Source organism: Haliotis cracherodii, unplaced genomic scaffold (genome assembly GCF_022045235.1).
Source record: "Haliotis cracherodii isolate W230 unplaced genomic scaffold, xgHalCrac1.p SCAF_1, whole genome shotgun sequence".
Classification (NCBI taxonomy): domain Eukaryota; kingdom Metazoa; phylum Mollusca; class Gastropoda; order Lepetellida; family Haliotidae; genus Haliotis; species Haliotis cracherodii.
This window is the reverse complement of record NW_027266264.1, coordinates 72,671,619-72,695,726: the sequence shown is the minus strand read 5'-3', so window position 1 is coordinate 72,695,726 and position 24,108 is coordinate 72,671,619. Positions and strand designations below refer to the sequence as shown.

General features: G+C 36.9%; 1 protein-coding gene across 4 annotated transcripts in view; it reads left to right on the top strand.

Moving 5' to 3' along the window:
- The first annotated feature begins 16,150 nt into the window (after positions 1 to 16,150).
- LOC139469429 (zinc finger protein 608-like) overlaps positions 16,151 to 24,108 on the top strand; it is a 29,501-nt gene continuing 21,543 nt past the window's right edge. Inside the window, exons 1-4 of one of the 4 annotated variants that reach the window (XM_071251632.1) lie at positions 16,151 to 16,240; positions 16,799 to 17,540; positions 22,176 to 22,332; positions 22,896 to 22,983. In XM_071251632.1, the coding sequence (XP_071107733.1) occupies positions 17,013 to 17,540; positions 22,176 to 22,332; positions 22,896 to 22,983 (773 nt within the window). In that variant the 5' untranslated portion in view covers positions 16,151 to 16,240; positions 16,799 to 17,012. Of the gene's footprint in view, positions 16,310 to 16,474; positions 16,612 to 16,798; positions 17,541 to 22,175; positions 22,333 to 22,895; positions 22,984 to 24,108 lie in introns of those variants that run through there. The other 3 variants (XM_071251781.1, XM_071251708.1, XM_071251862.1) reach the window with 3 other exon arrangements.

Here is a 24,108-nt window from a genome sequence, read left to right as displayed (position 1 = left end):
TTGGCCTTTGAGCCTCAATATGAGACAACAATGACGTGCCACGCAGGATAACGACCGGTGTAAGACTAGATTTGTTCCCGTGGATAATCAATGCAAGGCCCATTGTCGCCTTTCAACACAAGCTCGCCATTGTTTGATCCCCCGGTTAAAAACACCCTTTTTAATCTCCTTAACAAAATGAAATTAAATGCCTGTTTCCTTTGGACGTGAGAAAGCATAAACGCCTGATGGTTTTAGTTTATGTACTGGAAAACATTTGATTTGTTAGTCTAGGGATTAATGGGCTTGTTTTATTTTGTTGAATTAGAAGATTGAAAGTTGTTTTTATCGAAACTCGATTGATATATTGAATTACGAGATAATACAAGTTATTGGAATATAAACTGCTGAATGGTAAGAAATCAATAACTCTCTTTACGTGGAAGAGTAACATATTTTTTTCACCCTCACAACCTTACATCGTAAAAAGAATCATTCTTTTCACGTAAGTCTACGGGCATGTAATATAACAAATTCGTTTGGGTTTGTCAATAAATGAAACATACAGCTCCAGCTAAATAACATATATAAACTCACATTAGCAACAGAAGATAAGTTCATGATAAATTAATACAACATTGGGTTATCGAGAAATATTGACATATGTCGCTATGAAATAGGTGATTAATTTGATAGTGTCAAGCACACTTGTGCGAGGATTTAGCGCTGATTGTTATCAGCTAGTCACGTGGGGCTCTAGAGGGGTAGGTCACGCCTCACATGTTGAATACAATGGAGATCCGCTTATTTCGCCCGTGTTAGTAGTCTGTAGGGGAATATCAATGAAAGGTTTAATGTGAAGATAATCTAATGAAGTCAGAGATCTATACAGTGTCGGTTTTATCAAAGGTGAACCTACTATTATCAAGCAGACATACCTAGTCTGTCGCAATATTAAGCCGGCTACAGCTTTCAAACCAAAATATGTTTTCTCTGCTTTACCATGTTTAAACTGTTGCTGGTTTGGGGGAAGGAGATTTAATATGACAAACAAAATATATATTCCATCAATTAAATTGTTAGTTGAACATAATTCTTGTATGACATTAATGGACGTTGTTTGGTTTGAGGGATTTGGTGTTATACGTTGTATATGATTGAACTATACACTGTGCCACTTTATTTATTTTGTTATATTCATGTGTACTATGTACAAGGAGTGATTTGGTGTTATACGTTGTATATGATTGAACTATACACTGTGCCACTTTATTTATTTTGTTATATTCATGTGTACTATGTACAAGGAGTGATTTGGTGTTATACGTTGTATATGATTGAACTATACACTGTGCCATTTTATTTATTTTGTTATATTCATGTGTACTATGTACAAGGAGTGATTTGGTGTTATACATTGTATATGATTGAACTATACACTGTGCCACTCTCTATATTTCGAGAGACTCGAAAAATTGTTTACACAATTAAATAAATAATTTTAACATAATACATGGTACAAGCTTCAAAGTGATGTGAACATTTAATGCAGGTACACAATTTTTAAAAAGAACATCTTTGGGCTTTTGAAACACACAAAGCAGATTAAGTCTTGTGTATCCTCCGTCATCCATATATGCTTGCAACTATAAATAGTCTTACATGGTAAACTGGTGACTCTTTTGAGCTGGATCAAAGTAAGTCTTCGCAAACAAGAATATAAAAGACAGACATTTGGTGAGTGTCTTCTTCCTGTTCACACCTACACCTGAGAGAAAATAAGCATTGCACCCTCACTCCAACCCTCACACCCACTATAAACATGTTTCTATCCTTCATAACACAGGATTGTGAATTCAAAACAGGATGATCTTTAGTCAGAAATAAAGTCATCTTCTTTAAAAATATGTATCTACAAAATGAATAAATAAAATCCATATGGAGCCCAGAACAATCCTTAATTTCAGAAATCTAGACTTGCCAAAGGATTCCTTTTTTATGTTTTCTCTCTAGGGTCAAGGGACAGACTACATTTAAACAGAATTATCAAACACACTCTAGTTCCCTACTCATATAACAACGAAAAGGCTCCTCAAAACGAATTACTAGCTACCTCGTAGTCAACATTACTGATAAAAGGACAATTTTAATTATTCTAAGGCTTAAATGTTTTAGACAATTCATATCGATTGTGTTCATGAAATAATAATGTAGCATGCCAACAATAGTGTTTAATATCTTTGATATTTCTAAAGAGGGATTAAATTTGAAACAATCTTTTGGGATATGTGTCAGTTTCATTTTGATAGTTCTTATTATCTCTCGCATGACATCCAAATCGGTTGGTATGGTATTAAAATGTGTCAAATTTTAACCACGCTATATATCACGCTGTGCATGATTTATTTCACGTTAGATACCATGTAAAAGTGCAAAGTTTTATACATGTTTAAGGAAAGATGTTAAGGTATCTATTCATCGACCCCTCGTGTGAAAACATGGAATAAATATTGTTTAACCCAAACGTTTCAGCGACTCTGATACCTATCCTGAAAGAGAGGTCTCTCCTACAGACCCTGAAACAGAAATTTCCGGGAAAAAACAAGCCTACAATACTTTGGCAAGTGTAGATTTCTTCAGTTCATATTCTAGGCTCCTTTCTATTTTGTAGTATAAGACAATATAACCACAAACCGCCTGTTAATATTTTAATTTCAGAGACTTTAAAAGATGTCACAAAAACATAAAAGAAGACAAAGGAGGCAGCAATTAAGCAAAAATGATCTGAAGGGTCACGTGTAACATCAACATAATAACGCGTTTAGATTTACATGACATGCTCGTGCATGCACAGAAATCCGCACACAACGGCAAATAAACACACGAACACATGGACATGTGCACAGGGTGCAAATCAGCACATGTTGTATCCATGCCTACCTGACAGAGCTGTGATATATAACCTGTGTGAATATACAACAGGCTGCAGCTATACATATCTTGTTAGTTTAAATATACACCAGGCAAGAGAATTCATACACCAATGTTTGATGGTGGCTAAAAGAGAAATGGTTACTCGATGGTGGTGTATTTGATACGGGTGTCATTGTTGTATTTTAAGTTTGCAGTGTTTCAGTAACTGTTTTAAGCTTAGTAACGTTCATAAAGTTTATATATTATATCATTTCCAATTTCCAAATGTATAATTTCTTTTGCTCGACAGTTTATTTGAAGTGTCTTTCAGTACAACCTCGCAAGGCAGTTAGTCATTACATTAAAGGAAATAAGCTCACTGTACAAATGAATACAGCTTCTTTAATAAACTGGTTATTGATTGCGTACACATCACGAAATTTTGCAAGAATAAACATACAATAGATTATGGGTATGAAACAAACAAATGAAGATGTTTTAATGAATACATTTGACTTGATCAATCCAGTATGTAAACAAATACCATATTCTCTAATATAAGCTATGTCAAGAAATATATTATTAATCTCTTTAATGATTAACATAGGTCTAGAAATTCGTGTTTGTACGCTATCCACGTGTGCAGAACACATTTTAAGATGCCGCAGTAAAAGATAATCCTAGCCTTATTCCATTGTTGTTTACTAATCCCTTGTGTAATGATACAGGGTCTGGCAGCTCGGTGATAGCTGGGTCCAGGCTGTTTTTACACGTCTTTGTTTGGGGCGCCGCTCATTGCCCTTCAACTGTTTATTCGCCCATATATCAGTAAGAACACAACCGGGACCACTGATTAATAGATTCGACCGGTTGTTTGTTCAGTGACTCGCTACACGGAGATGAATTTTGACCCTAGCTAATAGACAATGTGTAATAGATTGGACCCGAGACTTGATTCCAAACACGGAGTAATCGCTTGCTGGGGCTACGTGGTGCCTTTATATCAATTATAAGAAAAAAACAACAACAAACAAATCAGGCTTCAGCGAAAGCATTTAACCTTTCCCCCAAACATTGTCAGTTGGAAATGAACGTCGATTGAAAACCAGGTGTACTGGAAACGACATGATTGGTTTCGATACAGATAACGCTTTTTCATAGCCAATCTATGCATTGCTTATCAAACATTGAGGTAATTGACTTATTGAAGTATTTCCATTCGTATAAAGGACATATCATGTAAATATTATGTGGTACGATAGTTTAAAAACAGCATATTCCCTTACCCATGTAACGATATTGATCGTGTTGGAAGTGGGGCTGTGTATAAAAATGCTATGATAAATAATTTTGATTGAATAACAGCAAATACATTACATATATTTTCATTTTGGCGTGATACATAGAAGAGTAACAAAATGCACCTTTAAATCAAACGATTCGCTATGACGACAAGCCCAATGTGTTAAAAAATTCAACAGTTTGTTTATTTGTACAAAAATAAATGTGCTAAGGATTATCTACCATTTTTAGCACAAATGCTCACATATAACTCCCCTGGGTAAATAATTTATGTACTGATTTGTGGAAAATTGTAAATAATCTGCCCTGCTGTCATGAATATATGTATAACTGATATAAAATCGGTCTGTATGATGTTTAAATGTCACCGTCTCTGGCCAAAACAGCAAATAACGTTTATTCCACGTCCACTGTTCATTCACTACAGTATCGTAAAGAAAACGTCTTTGTCCAATCAAGTCGAACCTCGACTGAGGGTTTAAACACTCATTCTGGCTGCTGAACGTTTTATTTGTCCAACGTTTCGAAAAGCCTATTTATCTTGCTTTACTGGCTGTTTTCGTGTGATTGAGGATTCGGTCAATAGCGTGTCCATTGAGCGCTGCCAGCACCACATTCATTACGCTCTACAAGAGAGCAATTACTCCGCAATGGGGCTTCGCCAGGGCAGTGTGCTCATTGTTTTATTTGTCCTTTGATATGCGAACTTGGTGTCGGGTTGGGTAATAATTAATAGTAGTCTTTGTAGAAACATTACATGTTTTTGTGGCATTTCGAAACAGTGTCATCTAGTGCTAATTTAAGAAAATATACGAGGTGATATACCATTACATTTTTCTCGACTTGAACTATTTTCTTTTATTATTTTTGTAATATTGACATGGTAATCTAAACATTTTATGATTGAATTATAGTTTCTATAGCTGTGTGTATATGGTTCGTTTATATTCTGAATATTTGTAACGTCGACTGGGTAGCCACGAGCGGAACGTCTGTCTGGCTTTCTATGTAATGCTTAATACACTCCCTTGGAATTTGATATCGTTGGGATGATTAATAGGTACGCCTTGCAGCCAAGAGCGATATATACAAGTACATTCAAATTTGAAAAAAATCCCATTTATTATCTATTAATCATACTTACTATACGTAAACTGTTACAATAATTGAAACGCTTTGTAAATTCTACCGGTACACCGCTGCGAGAGCCGTCCTAGGTAATAAATCTATTTCAGCGTATTGAGTAATCTTCGCGACGGGGTGCAAATTAGCGACACACCGGTTAGGGATTACGTAACACGCCCCAAGCTGGTAGCGGATGACATAGCAATTGAATGACAATAAGTTTCTCAGCCTAAGGCAGCGATCGACGATCAGGGGTGAAAATGTCAACAAGAAGCATAAGTGATGCAATTCTTCATCTGAAACAGATAAGGAAAACCAACGTTTCATTTCGTTGAGCGCATATATTAACCATGCGCGGCTGTGTTGTTGTTGTATATGAAGAAAATGGTTTATTTACGTGTAACATATTGCATTGACAGATTAAAGCCAAGTATAAAGAAACATCGTGAACATGAAGCTTACGATCTGATGGCCACATGTACATTGTTATTTAAATCTGTGCAGCAATCATAATCAGATACCATTATCTTCCAAACATTCACTGAAGAACATTAAATGACTTTGAATTTGTACAATCATATGCATTGGAAGCTTATTCATCACGTTTCATGGATTAATGCTGTGTCTATTTGCCATGTTCTTGTCACTGCGTCATATAAATGTTCTATTTTTGAACCATGTCCAAATTGGCGTTTTTGTATTATACAGTCTTAATTTCTTAATCTCCCATCTCACTGGGGCTCCTTTCCAATATAAAAGGAGTTGTTTGTTTCTATCAAAATTATATGTTTTCAGAGCCAAGTTATAGTTTAGCCTACGTGATACGGATACAGTGTGATGGCCCAGAACCACAGGGTGATCTTTTGTAGCATATACTTGTTTAAAAACTCATGCAACTTCAGTTTTGTTCGTATCAGCCCCATCACTACATGGAACTGTACCAAATCTTAGCGTACTCAGTAGAAACAGCTTTTGTTCTGCTCACGTTGACGTGTACTCTCCATGATGGAACCATGTCTCTACGGATCACTGAACATGAGTCACCTGTCATGAATCGTGTGTCATGCTGTGTTTACACCAATGTGATCTGGCCTCTGGTTAGCCTTGGTTAAGCCCTGTTTAAATCCATGGATGCGTACTAATTCTATCCTCCTAATAGACAAGTCTATGTGGACAGTAAGGACGCCATTCTCCTTTAGGAACAACCTGTTCTAATTATTTATATAATCTAGAAACTATGATTTAAATTAATAATTATTGCCTCAGAGACTTGTGCAAGTCTAACCTCTAGTGTACGTTTGACCAGTGACTGTCCCATATAGCCGGAAGCTAAAGGTGCTCCTGTTATATATGTAGCACCCTCCTAGATGTTTTGTGTGGAGACAAGAGTGCTCTACCCAGCAGGGCTCTAACAGAGACACAACAGCTTTGCTTACTACATGGCACAGATGGGCTTGCTACACTCAGCCATGACACTTGATGTACAACTTGCAAAGCCTCCTAATGGAGACCTCGAAAATGAGGGTCAATTAACCATGACTGGGCAGACACGCTGTGCCGATAAATTGCCACTATGAATATTGGTTGGATACATGGTTGGTTATGAGAAAAACACACAACTCAAGCAAAAATGACAAATGCAGTGACGACATTCAAAATCAACACCTGATGGTTATAATAATAACATGAAAGCATCATCATAATTATCACCATCATTGCTTTTCATACAAGTATGCATCATCAACGATAATTTCAAATGTTTCAACCTTTAATAACATGGTTAGATTACCGAAATAATGTTTTAGAAAACAAGCGTGCTATAAATCATATGTCTAAAAGAACAGTTTTGGAAGATCAATGATATCTTCATTAAACCACATCATCCTTCATTGTTCATATGGACCACAGAGTAGACTATTTGCTTGTACATGTAACTTGCTGCGGGCGGCGTAATAAGACATATTGAGGTAGGAGAAGGCGGTTTATTACCCCTGATACGTAATGCGAAATATCGCCTATTGTGTAAGAGTTCATATGACACGGTGGAGCAATTTTCATCTTCACCGCAACACATGATTACACTGAATTGGTGCGGACATCGTTACGCAACGCTTGACCACAGACCACATATGGGAGGGGCATGATGTATGTGGATGTATGCGTGTTAAGTGGTGTATATACATAGTATACGTACACTGGGTATGTGATAGCATTACAACATAGGGTACAGTGGAGGGAGTGTTGATATCAACATGAATGTCGGACTATTAACAGAATAGAACGTGTAGAGTGCCTATTGGTGGGATGTTCTGAGGTGGGGGAGGGAGGTAGTGTGTGTGTGTGTGTGTTGTTGTTGTTTTTGTTTGTTTGTTTGGTTTTTTTGGGGGGGGGTGGGGGGGTGGGGGTGGGGGGGTGGGGGCAGGTGTTAGCTGGTACTATGAGTTAATGCGATTGGTTAAATGAAGTATCAGGAAGCAGTTCCCATTGTGGTGAATAGTGTGTCTCAATATATTATGAGCAGGATAATTATGGAGATGAATGGTGATGATGGTGATAAATAAGAATTGTTGATGATGCTAATCGTGGAACAGATGATGGACACGATGAATCATGGATGATTTAGGTGGAGATTATAAAAGGATTGCGATATAGATTATTAATTGACTAAGTTGATGGTGGTGATTTAGATTTTGAAATATGCCATACAAACGGTTGAGGGACTAGAGGAGGTTGTGTCGTTTTGTGTTTTTAAATTATTTTTTTTATATAGATTTAGGGTTTTTGTTTTATTTGTAGATTGTTGTTTACTTTAGGTGCGGCCGAGTAAACCTGTTTTGTATGTGCCTGTTGGGTATGTGCCTAGTGCCTAATAGGTTTGTAAGTTATTTAGGGGTTTATTAGAGTTTGTTTTGTCATCTGATTGTTGTGGTTTTGTGTAGTTTTGAGAGTTTTTCTATGTTGTTGGTAGTGTGTGCAATGTATTAATACGTGTTTGGTTACAAAGTGGGCATCTATCAGTTTGATATTGATGAGTTTAATTCAGTGACCTTTCAACGCCTGACCGTTATAATATGGGATGTCAAAAGGGGTGCCAAAACAAGAATTGGAGACGACTTACTAACCTTTCCGGCAAGTGAGGGCAATCCATGTGGACAATGACAAATATTTCAGTATAGTTTGATTTATAAATCTCCCCACTGATTCGTCACGGCATCATATCGCGAGACTTGCATGTCGGCCTCAACTTGAAGTAGATTGGATCTGGCTTTGGGCTCCAGGCGCGAGACAGATGACGAGTCAGCTTATTTGTAACCGTCTGACCTCGTTATCTTTTAAATACACACAGAATGAGCGCATTTTCTGCATCGTAGACACATATTAATTCCCCGCCGGTGACAACGGGTTATGAAATCAGGTATTACTTTGTAAACGTCACAGCGATAACAGATAACCTGGTTTCTTGGGTCCTGTGCGCTGCGCTCGACTGGTCGGAGTGTTTACACAATGACATGATTAAGTGATCGTTTGTCATAGAGCTGGAATATATTACACCATGGTTTCATAAACCTGGTAATAAAGTATTTAAATGTGTCTCATAACCGAATTTGTAAAATATCTTATGTACCTATATCCGCGTGACATTTTCATAAATTGTATACTGCTATACTGCACACACATAAGTTGTGTTATTCAATCCACCCTTGTTTAATTATTCAAATTTAAATTGAGTTCCAAATAAAATGTTAATACCCAACTGTTTTGTGATAAGATAGATACCTTATTTGACAAGACTAGCCAAATATGTACAATATGTTTCTTGATTTAGGAATTTACTAAACATGATATACTAAGAATTCAAATGCACACAAAATAAGCTTTCATACACATTTAAGTACTCGTGAGCCGTTATAAGCTATATCTCAATTGCATCAGACAGGGAAAACCGGAAAGATGTGTTACACATCGTATCTATGTGCGGAATCGAACCATGGTCTTCGGCATGACGAGCTACCGCCCTTTCTACTGGTCTACCCAAGGACTCCTTATTCATCATATACCGGCAGAACAGTATAAACATATAGTATATCATATCAGTTCAAAATTTAACATTTAGTACTCCGCTTGGGTTATAAAAATAGACACAGATCAAACCATCTCTAATTCCCTTTCATGTTGCTCGCCTGTATTGAAACGAGTTTCATAGTTCAAAACATATTTAATCCTTGTCATCTTAATTCCCTACTAGAGAAATCTATACGCCAATCGTCTTAATATATCTCCACAAATAAAACCCATTAATATCTATTTGAAATCACCAATACGCGCAACGGGCTTGTAATGGACGATTGTGATTGAGTGCGTCGTGAAAACTTGCCTCCCGCAGGCATTTAGTTGATGGAGGAATTCACATTATTGCGTTCAATGTTTCATGTAAACCACGAACGCTGAAATAGGTAAGGGACAATCGATTTTGCAGCGTGTTCATCACGACTAGGCGATGGGAAAGTTGGCACTTTTCGATTTTATTCATACCACATTGCTAAATCATGATGGTTGTTAAGAAAATATACACTCGTGCAACATGACGTTTACTTTAAACTGATTGGCCTTTTGCTGGTTGGTCTTTTTATTTGTGCAGACACCCAGGAACACGAAAGTGCGGCAATGGATATCAGTTTCGTCTTCAAATCCAACTTCATTTCATGGATTTTTTTTACATCAGACAGGTTTTCGTGATTTAACGACGTTTTCCATTTTCCCAGACAAAGTACATGTTTAGGTTACTAAGTAACCACATTTGAATTAATCATGAAACCCTTCCCTTGAGCAACCGTGCTTTTAAACCTCTGTTGATTAAATCATTCCTATTATTTTTTCAAATAAAAAGTCGCATTGGTTAAATAAATTAGAAGGAACGAGATTATACGCATAGTAGTTTTATTATATAACTACTTTAAGATCGAGTAACAAACACATGAAACAAAAACACAAAAACCTCAAGCAGCACAGAGTGAAATGAGGCATACAAGATTCTGTCAGTTTACACTATAGCATATGATAAGGAATACATGGACATGTAGAACAGATTTTCAGCTCTAAAGGTCGTGTCTATTAAAAATGGCGGAAGAAATTGTTTCTTTCTGCAGTACCCTATAGTCCGTCATACAGTCCCTGAAACAAATATATCGAATATAGCCCATGCAAGTCTATAATGTTTGGCTAGTCTAGATTACTGCAGTATCAGTATCTGAAAATGAAGTGTCATAATCTAACAACTGTTTTTAGCTGTAAAACATGCTCCCTTCAGAGTATTGATAATTTAGCAGTACCTTTACGGATTAATTTTCTACATTCAAATGAAATCTGTTTCTATTTACCATTACTCCTTCATAAAAAAACCCTATTATTTTTATTATTTTAATAATATCCAACATTGATACTAATCTATTGACGTTTACATCCACCATACATGTAAATACAACAAAACAATGATTGTAACACCAGATCTATAATCAATATCGAGACATGAACACATTGTCATTTAAAACAATGTATGTATACATGGTCCGTGTGTTCTCTATTAGAAATACACAAATTCAGCCGACCCACTGTTATTGGAGTGATCACAGTTTTTTCCCCATAGTCGCCTATTAGCATAGAAATGGCTGTATGAGGGAACAGATCAATTCTCTAATCTCCTTTGGGCCAAACACAGGAGAGGCGGCCATCACTCGCTGAAAGCTGGCCGATTTTGATCAATCACTTTGAGACATAACACCGGTCATATCGTCCGGACAACTAGCTACACGGTATCAGTCGCACGCAATCGGACGAGATTGTCATTCATATTTCATGTTGTCTGCTCCGAAGCCATGGTGAATATTGTCAAAGTGACTTTAATTAGCTAAATATTGACTTCTTTGTCGGTAGTAACCCATTTTGACTTAGATTTCAAATCAGTATTTTGCTATCGATTTTGTTCAAGTACTGTAGTGCTTAAGACTGAATAAAAGTGAATATAAAGTTATCATTCTTTAACAAGTTTCCAACGGTTTGCGTGGAACATAATATTGTAAAACGCTGCAACAAAGGATACACAGTTTTACATTACAGTGTATGGAAGGATGAATAGTGGTTTTGCGTATAAGTCTTGTTTTTTTAACACATTGTAAATGTTGACCTAGGCCCCATGTCTTGTATGTGTTATTGACTCGCCATCATCAGGCAGTAAAACTGTTATCAGAGGTAATAATATATTACTCAATAAACAACGCCGAAGTCAGAGTGTCAAAATATACGCTTGAAATAGTACTATATCATCACTCTGCCCTTCTCTTAAGAGTAAAGAAGTACTATACCATCATTCTGCCCCTCTCTAAAGAGTAAAATAGTACTATATCATCACTCTGTCCTTCTCTTAAGAGTAAAGAAGTACTATATCATCACTCTGCCCTTCTCTTAAGAGTAAAGAAGTACTATACCACCATTCTGTCCTCCTCTTAAGAATAAAATAGTACTATACCATCACTCTTCCCTTCTCTTAAGTGTAAAATAGTACTATATCATCATTCTGCCCTTCTCTGAAGTGTAAAATAGTACTATATCATCACTCTGCCCTTCTCTGAAGTGTAAAATAGTACTATACCATCATTCTGCCCTCCTCTTAAGAATAAAATAGTACTATACCACCATTCTGCCCTTTTCTTAAGAATAAAATAGTACTATATCATCACTCTGCCCTTCTCTGAAGTGTAAAATAGTACCATATCATCACACTGCCCTTCTCTTAAGAGTAAAATAGTACTATACCATCATTCTGCCCTTCTCTTATGAGTAAAATAGTACTAAACCAGCACACTGCCCTTCTCTTAAGAATAAAATAGTACCATACCATGACATTGTCCTTCTCTTAAGAGTAAAATAGTACAATACCATCACACTGTCCTCTTAAGAGTCTAATAGTACTTTACAATCACAGTGTCCTTCTCTTAAGAGTAAAATAGTACTATACCATGACACTGACCTTCTCTTAAGAGTAAAATAGTACTATACCATGACACTGCCCTTCTCTTAAGAGTAAAATAGTACTATATCATCATTCTGCCCTTCTCTGAAGTGTAAAATAGTACTATATCATCACTCTGCCCTTCTCTGAAGTGTAAAATAGTACTATACCATCATTCTGCCCTCCTCTCAAGAATAAAATAGTACTATACCACCATTCTGCCCTTTTCTTAAGAATAAAATAGTACTATATCATCACTCTGCCCTTCTCTGAAGTGTAAAATAGTACTATATCATCACACTGCCCTTCTCTTAAGAGTAAAATAGTACTATACCATCATTCTGCCCTTCTCTTACGAGTAAAATAGTACTAAACCAGCACACTGCCCTTCTCTTAAGAATAGAATAGTACCATACCATGACATTGTCCTTCTCTTAAGAGTAAAATAGTACAATACCATCACACTGTCCTCTTAAGAGTCTAATAGTACTTTACAATCACAGTGTCCTTCTCTTAAGAGTAAAATAGTACTATACCATGACACTGCCCTTCTCTTAAGAGTAAAATAGTACTATATCATCACTCTGCCCTTCTCTTAAGAGTAAAATAGTACTATACCATGACACTGTCCTTCTCTTAAGAGTAAAATAGTACTATATCATGACACTGACCTTCTCTTAAGAGTAAAATAGTACTATACCATCATTCTGCCCTCCTCTTAAGAATAAAATAGTACTATACCATGACACTGACCTTCTCTTAAGAGTAAAATAGTACTATACCATGACACTGCCCTTCTCTTAAGAGTAAAATAGTACTATACCATGACACTGCCCTTCTCTTAAGAGTAAAATAGTACTATACCATGACACTGACCTTCTTTTAAGAGTAAAATAGTACTATACCATGACACTGACCTTCTCTTAAGAGTAAAATAGTACTATAACATGACATTGACCTTCTCTTAAGAGTAAAATAGTACTATACCATGACACTGCCCTTCTCTTAAGAGTAAAATAGTACTATACCATGACACTGACCTTCTCTTAAGAGTAAAATCGTACTATACCATGACACTGCCCTTCTCTTAAGAGTAAAATAGTACTATACCATGACACTGGCCTTCTCTTAAGAGTAAAATAGTACTATACCATCACACTGTCCTTCTCCTAAGAGTAAAATAGTACTATACCATCACACTGCCCTTCTCCTAAGAGTAAAATAGTACTATACCATCACACTGCCCTTCTCTTAAGAGTAAAATAATTCTATATCATCACTCTGCCCTTGTCTTAAGAGTAAAATAGTACTATACCATGACACTGCCCTTCTCTTAAGAGTAAAATAGTACTATAACATCACTCTGCCCTTCTCTTAAGAGTAAAATAGTACTATACCATGACACTGACCTTCTCTTAAGAGTAAAATAGTACTATACCATGACACTGACCTTCTCTTAAGACTAAAATAGTACTAAACCATGACACTGCCCTTCTCTTAAGAGTAAAATAGTACTATACCATGACACTGACCTTCTCTTAAGAGTAAAATAGTACTATACCATGACACTGCCCTTCTCTTAAGACTAAAATAGTACTATACCATGACACTGCCCTTCAGCCATACAGCATGGAACAGTATCATTGAGCACAGAACACAGGTACCAGCAGCCTTTAAAATGTTTACTTAAGAGTCACGATGAAGATGGGATAAAGATATGATGCTGATCTACAAAATATATGTAAATAGACTAAAATCTTTGGATTCTACAATAAAAAAGACACCCCCCTCCCCCGACCTTTCCAGGTCCATGTGCGGACATTTTTAAACAGTCCACTCTTTGTTCCATCAGCATACAAGGCGAGTCATGAACGACAGCATATTAAATTTCACACTAATTGATGTTGATAGCAGCAAACTCCCAGTCCCAAAGAATACCATGCTGTGATTGGTTGAGTTATGCGAAATAACGCGTTTTGATTGGTCCGTGACAAATATTCCCTCGGTCTGTCCCCTTGTGTCGTCTTTGGGGATTATATGGCAAATAACTTCCATTAATCTTTTCCTTATTAACGAATGGCAATTAGTGGGTGCGTTCGGGCGTAACGAAAACCCCTGCTTTGTTCACGGATAGTGTTTACAGAGCTGAACGATGCCAACCAAGTGACTCCTTTCACTAAAGCGACACCCAGGATTGTTTAGCTTGTGGGATAATAACTCAATAAACGCTTCATGTACGGCCTATTCAAATTAGGGGCGCAGTGTCGTGGTGTGAGAGTTCAACGCTGGTAATATCTTATCATAAACAGTTTTCATTAATTTAAAACCACTGTAATATAACTTAAAAAATAGCATCTTTAAGCATGAATATAAACATTTAATTTAAATTCAGTTTCTTACATAATGCTACGATAATACAATTTCCTTAGCTGCTTCTTTGAAAAAAGAAAACGTTTTAAAGGAAAATAGCATAGCAAAAGAAAAATTTACAAAAAATCCTTCCCTATAAAATCAATGCACTAAGGAAATAAGATTTGACCCCATAATTAAAATCCTAACATTACCCGGAAGAGATAAGAGGAAGTATTTTTTCAACACATACCAACAATGAGAGCAAAGCCATACCAACAAAGCCACCGAAAGTAATCAAATCTAAAAATGCATTTTTATTTGTCTCAATCTATGATATCCACGACAATTTACCGGCACGTTATTGCTCTATTAATCAAATTAATAACACCATGATTATCGTGTGAATCAACACGTAGGCCAAGTTCCGTGTTGCCAATGATAACCAACAGATGCAAATTGGTTGTACTCAATAATACTTGATGAAATCGTTTTTCAATAACAATGTTGAAAATCAATTACTGACATCCGCGCCCTCACCTCTAGAGCCTCCAAGTTTATTGTGCCATTAATGTCTCCCTTGCACGTATTGAACACTATGATAAAATGATCAGAAAAACTGACTAGAGTGTGTGGCTGGACTGAGAACTCGGATTATAAGCCTTGTCGGTGTCCAACTTACTTTTACACAACGTAAATCACTAGTCTGAGTATTTATCTGGATTAAGCTTTCCCACACATAAATCTCGCTTCTACTGTACGCCCCTTTGTATAGCCGGCAGATCCCGAGGTTTAACGACTACGCCAAAGCGGGTGTACATCCCTCCCTAAAACACAAAGACCATATTGAAATACCGTTCCTCTGTTGTATATATAGATATAATTTGATAAACAAGCATGTCATTTCTCGGGTAACAGTTTTATCGCCCGGGGGATCCAAGCCTACATACTATCTACTGGGAAATTTATCTCGTAAAGGACCGCGTCACATATTAAACACATCGATGGTAAGTGCCTATTATCAGTGTTATATAGATTTAGCAGAAAACTCCTTATTCGCTGTCGGTGTATATACCTGCGCTATATAAGTAGACAGGCCATTAGCTTGGCTAAATAGTTATTTAGTCTGGAAAGTGGGATTCAAAATGAACAAAGGGTTGCAAGGCGAATTACTGCCAAAGGTAGTCACACCTCTTACTTGCCGCGAGAAGGAACGAGTCGGTTCAATGCTCATTGAATCGCGCTGCTAACAGCTACTAAAATCATACATTCTTTTCACGTTCAATCGTGACGAGCAAGGGGCAGTGTTGATTACACACTCGAGTTTCTGACCGGCTGGACACACACGGTTTAGGGGCGGAGCTTTCTCGACCACTACACTCTCTAAGGCTGTCAATCAAAAAGGCTCGCCAGCGAACAAAGGACCGAGGCTCTATCAGCTTATTATTGCTAGCTGGTCGGGTTAGAAGGTACAGTACTCTACCGACCAACCGCCTGTCTCTCACAGTGTGCGTCTCTCTAGTCCACAGTCATGGGCTATGCAGTTTGAATGGAGAATTAATCGTGGTGAGTTGCTACAACTCGGGACTATGGATTTTCTGCCTTAGATTTTGGAACATATCGTACATTTGACGAGTACGTTTCTTCCATAAACGTGTTCTACACAAACTTGAGTATGTTGTTTGACGGCGAGGACAGCGAAACACTGATTCTGTTGTGTTCGTTCTGATACTGGCTTTCGGTGTTCAGCTTGTGGGTCGCGTTATTTTCTCGCCCTGAGGAAAGATCGACCGATAGCGTTACAGCATTTTCAGTGCCTCACCGATCTCATTTCACGAATTCCTTTCTTCGTCAACTGTGTATTGTGCTTTCGTCTTGGATTTTTACTCTTTGTGATAAAATTTGGCCACTTTTCCACCGGATCTTTTTTACACCATGTAAAGTTGATTTCCTTGTTCCGATGATAAGGTCGCTAATGAAACAATCGATTGTACGCGTGTGATTTGTTTGAAAATCTCACCGATATGCGGAATTCTGCGTCATTGATTATTTAACTAACGTGCATTTATTGATGTTTATGTTTATAATTGATGATGTGTTAATCAGTGTGTCTTTATGTTTCAGAAGGATCCTCATGGATCTATGGATTATTCTGTGATCATTCCCATGGAGTACTTTCTCTTATGGATTTTGTATTAACTTACAGTTGTTTGAGTGTTTCATGAGCACACTGGCTGCACACCCGTAAACTAGCCACACTGGCGTACCGAGCCGGACATTTAAGTGGTGCGAGCGGAACAAAAAATCACGGGGGTCTTCTTGGTAGGACACCGGGAAGATGAGTTCTGTCGAACACACTGCTACAGTGGACAGGGGATTAAAAATGAAGATTAAGCGTAAAAATGTGGGACAAAGTTCTAACAAAACTGATCAGAAGCACGAAATTGTGAAAACTGAAAAGGATGCCTGTAAGGCTGTGTCAAATTCTGAAGGAAATACTTTGCAAACAACTCAGAACTCAAACGGAGTGTTAGAGAAATCGACAAAGCACTGTTTGCTATCAGAGAGGGGAGACCGATCGCCTATGAAAATGAAGGGGTCTCACAAGGGAGAAAAGAAAACCAAAGAAAAGGGTAAAACCGAGAGTGGGAACATTTTAAACGGAGGCACTTCATGTGCCGGACCTTCTAGTGTAAGTAACGGTTTGGATGCCCTACTCAACCAAGTGTCTATGGAGCCTCGAGTCGGTGACAGTGCTCAAATGAAAAGGGAAAAAACAGTTAGTGATCCTTATGAATTTAATGCCAAACTTGAGGACGCAGGTCCAGGGATAGAACTACCAATGAAAAAGATGAAAAGTGAGAAGGTATGTGTTCGAGGGCTTTCAAACTTATAGGAAGACAAAGAGAGTCTTTGCCTTTGTAGTGTTGGAGGTAGTTGTTAGGAGGATAGAAGTAAGTTGGGAGATTAAAAAGATGGAGTGGATTTTGCATGATGAGTACTTACAAGAAGATTAGATGTAGTAGATGCCTTCTAAAAGGCAGCATTTTTTACTGTATCCTGGCAAGGTGTTAATGTCACATAACAAATATGGGTAGTTAGTATTGTTGGGGCAGCTGTTGAAACTATTACTATGATCAGATTGAGATAAGGGTTTTCACAAATCATAAACTCTGATCAATAATTTAGTGTCTTTAATATTAATAGTCAATTAAATTTTGACTTTTATATTTAAATGTTATTTGATTTTGAAGTACCTGATTTGATTATTCAATGTTTCCACATGTGCAACTATAAACTTGTGTGCCCCTTGTTGTTAAAGTGAGTTCCTCCTGTATGTTTGCCTGTTTCATAATTACATTAATTTTATTTCCAATATATACTAAACACACTCAAGTGACAGTGAGTATTGTCGAATAACAAGTTGTTGAAAGCTATTTTGAGGACTTTTAGTAGCTGAAATTTAGAGAACCAATATACTTGATTGAGACATAAACTGACATTTAATAGTTGATCGGATTCTATACTTGGGTAATTGTCCCAAGTAATGGACATTTGTCATTTATTGATGATTTTTTTTTTTATAATGAAGTTGTTGTGTCATGTGAGTGACAGATGACATTGTTATTAACAAGGAAGTAGAAATGGTTTAATTTTCATAAGGAAAAATTCATTGTGGTATACACCACCTTGGTTTGAGTCAAGTCCTTTTTATTTGATAAAAATAATCTTTTTTGAAAATGCTTTGCGTATGATCACGACTCAATATTTCTATGTGGTTGATGTTCCTTGTCAACAAACTTGTGGTTGAAATGCCAGTATGGAAATCAATACACTTTGAGCAATTATCAAATCAATAACGGCTGTGAGGCAACTATTCTCTACATATGGCAATTAGGGCGTAGCTATAAGCACATCTAACATTTGCGGTATGCATGTCTTGAAATTATGACTAATTGGTGTAATTAAGTGGTTTGGATAACACTTATCATCCTTATTAATTACTTTGTAACGGCATCTAAAACAAAGTCAATATAGTGAATTCAGAAACCATTAAAAGAAACAATAATTGATATTAATCTTGGTCATGTGATATTTTATTGAGCGAGTTAAGCACATTAGTGTTAAATATTATGGTCTGTAAATGGGTTTGTGTAAAATGTGCAATCATCAATATAATAACCTGGACATTTTTTGACAAATGTTTCTGCAGAATGCAATGCTGTTGAGCATGGGATGTATGTAAAGAGAAAACAGCTGTTAAACAGTTCGAGTTTGAATGCTCTAGTGCAGATGTCTTAAGAAGTACATGGATTCTATGAGTTATTGTTTTGCTGGATTAAAAAACCCAACTAACATTGCTTTTACTTCTAAAAATATAACATATATTTATGAATAAAACATTAATACCTGACATGGAATATCATTTAAAATATACTGATTGATTGTTCTGCTGTCAGTGAACTTACAAGTAATTTATTTTTTTCGAGCCAATTGTCCCAGTAGAACACCAAACTGAATTAATCTAGTATTTCAAAAACACATTTAACCATGTCACAGCATAAAACCTATAGCGTGGAACGAAAACACATTTATCATTGTAATATGAAACAGTTGTGAAATCATAAAAAATACACTCGCAGGATCAATCAAGCACATACTATAACACTAGATCGTTCCTAAACATTCTGTTGAGAACATTATGGGTCTGTATGATTTCTCATTACTTTGGATGATAATTGCTTTTTCGTCAAGGAAAACACTTTTCCCTTCAAAGCCTAGTGGTAAGTTAATTACCGACCAAGCTTGTAGCCAGCGAGAGTGTATTCCAGCTCAAGTGTTGTAAACGTTCACTCAGAAGATGAAAGCCGTCATAAATGTTTGAACAGGAGAAGCAGAATCTCCAACTGACTTTTCAAATCTGACACGAAAGGAATGCAAAGTGAAACTTGCTCTGTGAGTGAATAGAACACATGGCTTAATATAGACAGGTCCCAGTTTTTATGTTCTCATTTTTATAGTATTGTAGATATTCTTAAAAAAATACAGCCCAGGTTATTGATTTCTGCATGAGATGGTCGTGTATTATTTTTATCATTGATAAAATGCTGTCTTTATCAGCTTAATCCTGAAGTACTTAATATATATTTTTTAATAAGAAAAAATGTCATTATCTGTAGACCTTTTGTCTTTCATGAAAAGGTCACCTGCAATCAGAGAATGTTGAATAGTTTATCCAAAAGAAGCAAGGATACTTTTTGTCTGGTGGTGAAAGCTGAACATTTTTCAGCCCCCATGTTTGCTATGTAGAGCTTTGACTAGTCGAGTAATCCGGCCTTGAACACCGCTTTATGTACTTTCCACATTTGTAAACTTTGCCAGCAAGGTTGATAGTCAAGGCCCGTAATTGAATCTCAGGGCAAACAAGGAAAATGGGTATTTAATGAGTTTTGAAAGGAAAGAAGTCTCAGCATGGTTGATAGGCCTAACTCCATGAGAAGTATCCCTCTGATAATACTAGTTGCAGGGATAATAGTCTCAGTATCAAGATTTCCAGTGGGAATGTAGTTTTCTTCTTGTGATGTACTGAACTAAGTTGTAGGTTGACAGGTTAGACCAGCAAAAAGCTCTGTGACTCATATTTCCTTCGGGGCCTATCAGTTCCCATTATCTTGTGAGTAAAGCCAAATGTTACTGTAATAGAATATGTTCATTTTGATCCATCAGAAACAAAGATCAAAGTAATAACAGTATACCTTGCAAGTTGAAATGAATGTTTCTTGCTTATATATTCTACTCCACTTTGATATGGATATTTTAAAGTGATTCTCATATGCCAAGTGGATATTGAAATAGAACGACGTATTTGATTATCCCAACACAAAGTTAAAAAGTGTGTGAACATATATGATGATCAGTGTTTTAGGAGACAAGAATTTCTTTCTTATATCATTGGTGTTCAACATTTTTTTTGTATATTAAGGGTAATGCTGACAATTTTAGGAGGCATATTGTATTGATGCAGTGTATTTTAATATTGATCACTTCCTGACATACATGAAATGTTAGTGACTCATTTCAGTGGTTAATTGATTCTTTCGGACAGATAAGATCTATGATTGACTGTTCAGGTTTTTAATGATTCATATCAGTTTGAAATGATCAAAAAAATATTTGCACCTAATGGAATCATTATTTTACCCTGATTGGTTAAAATTTCATATGATACAAGCCGCAACTCAATTACCATGGTATGTATTTTATTTGATCCTAGACATTGTGATCAAAAACAGCTTAAGAATTAGGATGCCATTGGAGCATTTGTTATTAAATTGACAAAGGTTTTGATGAAAGTGAAAATACATATTAGTGCAGAAGAGAAAAGATTTTAATCAAATCCAAATCTTGAGCTTGTTAATTTGTTTGACAGAACATGTAAATCAATGTCGCCATTGCCCACCCCTCAGGCCCCTCCTCCCCTTTTCTAGTACTGTGACTCCCAACCCAAGCCCTAACTGAATATGGACACTCAATGTTGGTCAGACAATATGAGAACAATAGCTGTCAGTGCAGTCCTAGGTATTTAGGATTATGCCACTCAGGGGATAGTTACACAAAGGCTATAGGGCAGCCATTCTGGGGGCTGTTTGTTCACTCTCGCAGGCAGCGTTGTTGAAAGTACCATAGGTGGTCTTGTTCACACTGTGTTTCTGGGCATGGTCTGAACTGCACAGGCGTCCCATGGTGTTCCATTGAAATCCACAAGAGCCATTATATGAAACTGTTTTGTCATATGGGTGTTTGGTTGTGGACTGAAATAAATTACAATCTTCAATGTCAGACTGTTGTAAATGGATGTTTAGCGGTTGCTTGATGTTCAGGGTAAGAAGTTGGCTATTTAGAATCAAGTTTTAAAGCTTATATAGATTGATCATACCCTATGGGCAGAGGAGGAGGGTTTGAGGGAGGTGAAGGTTTACATGGTGAAGAATATTTCTCAGTTATAACTCATAATAATCCTTAATAATGTTCCCTCAACATGCCCATGTGAAGTTGATCCAGCAAAATTTATGATTTTGTTTTAAAGACCAAATGGCTTCTGTCATAATCTTACCTAGGGCGGACGTCACTTTCACGCTCAAATCACCCTCAAACAGGATGAAAGTGACACAATAAGAGGAAATAGATGGACTGGGTAACACCAAGTGATGACCTGATTAAGCTTAGCTACACAACAAGTTGTAACCTGAATTTTAATATCTGTCAAATTGCTAAAAGTAGGAATTATGATCTGGGCTCTGTTCCACAAAGCAATCGTAGCTAAGATGATCGCAAGTCACATTCTTTAGCATAGGCTTATGACAGTCGTAGCGCTACGATCCCTTTGTGGAACGAGGCCCTGATATCATGAGATTGCGTGTGTAACATTTCACCTGTACACAACTCAAGAGGAAACAACACAGTAACAAATCTCCAACATAAATGTAAATCTTTCTTTCAGGTTGAAACTGCATCTTCTCCCATGCAGACATCCTGCTCCGATGTGGGTGTAGAAACGTCCAATGTGGGCGTCGCCACAGATCCAGACTGCCTTGGTCCATGTGAGCCTGGGACTAGCATCACATTGGAGGGGCTTGTCTGGCATGAGACTGAAAATGGTCAGTTTTGTGTCTAAGTTAATAAACTAAGCATTTATTCCACTGTAAACTTAGGATACAATTTTTGCTTTTCCCGTGCATTTACATGGAGATTGAAGTACGTTAGGGTATCACTAAGATGTTTTTTTAGGAAAGCACTTGAAACATTAAAAAAATATATTGCTAATCAGAACCATGTTTTGGGAAAAGGTCTTCAATTTGAAACAAATTCATCTGAGGGATTGTTTGAACAAGATGTTTACCAGCTATTGCTTTGAACTCTACAGTAGAATGTTTGTGCAATTAATTTGATTGGCTGAATTGCAATGTTGTGTTCAGTGCTTCCAGTAGATTAAGAGGGTTATTAATCAGCCTTTACTATGGCAGAATAGTTTGATGGGAATAATGTATTAGTATGCACACTCATTCATGTGATGAAGCGACACTGGAGCCATTTGAGATCATGGATACAGCAATTATTGAAATGGATATTACTTAAAAAATAAATATGTCGATATAATGTATAAAGAACAATATTCAAGAGTCCAACACAGTGCCAATGATTTTTGAATGTTCGTTTTCAGGAGTGTTGGTTGTGAATGTCACATGGAGGGGAAAGACGTACGTTGGTACTCTGCTAGATGCCACACGATACGACTGGGCACCCCCAAGGTAAGACCACTTAAATTGTAACCAACTTACATTGATGAAGACCGGTGAGGATTCGGGGTAGAATAGGTCTTCAGCAACCCACGCTTGCCATGATAGGCGACTATGCTTGTTGCCAGAGGTGACTGATGGGATCGGGTGGTCAGGGTTCGGTGACTTGGTTTATCATCGTATCCCAAATGCATGGGTCCATGCACATGATGTCAATCACTGGATTGTCTGGTCCAGACACGATTATTTACAGACCGCCTTCATATAGCTGGAATGTCTCTAAGTGTGGCGTTAAGCAACAAACAAACAAACATTGATGAAACATGAACGAAAAAACTGGGGCAAAAATGTCATTCTAAAACATTCTGACATTATTGTAAAAAATAATCGATTTGCATGAAAACTAAAGACATCACTTTAAGAGGATATGATTGAGATGGAAGGTTCTAAATTGACTCCATGATCGTTTAGTACTTTGCAAAAAACAGCGATTTTCCCATTTGTTCTTTGTGTGGAATACTTCATAAAGGTTAAGTGCTGAAGCGTATTTTGATAAAATGAATAATAAAAACCATTGAGGATTAAATGACAGTCATCAAGCCATTTTAGATCAAATTTGTGAGGTTAATGCTCAGATAGGAAGAATGTCGAGCCTCTTAAGTTAACTGAAGATTGATCAGACGATGAGAGCTGTCATATTCGTAATACGCCCTATTACTCATTGTCATGGAAAAAAACACCAGTCAACCACGCAGACAAACCAACGCAGCCTTCACAGACCTACTTGGTATGAACAAAGATAATATTTTCACATTGACAAATTTAAGTGTTTTTGTTTGCTTTGGCCAGGAAAAGACATGCTGTTAATAATTACTATGTGAGATAGTTACTGCATTCAGGAGGAGTTGTAGTGTCCTGGCATATAGATGTTTGTTAATGTAAGTAATACCTACTACTTGTATGTATGAGAGGTGATAGTTGACATGAGGTAGTAAAGAAGGTATTCCTAAGCACTACCGATGGTTCACAACTGTTAGCACAATTTAGCAGGGTATTAAAAGGACACTGATGGGAAGCTATACAATGCGTATTCACTCCATGATTGCATGAGTAGGTTGGCTGAAGACACAATTCTTT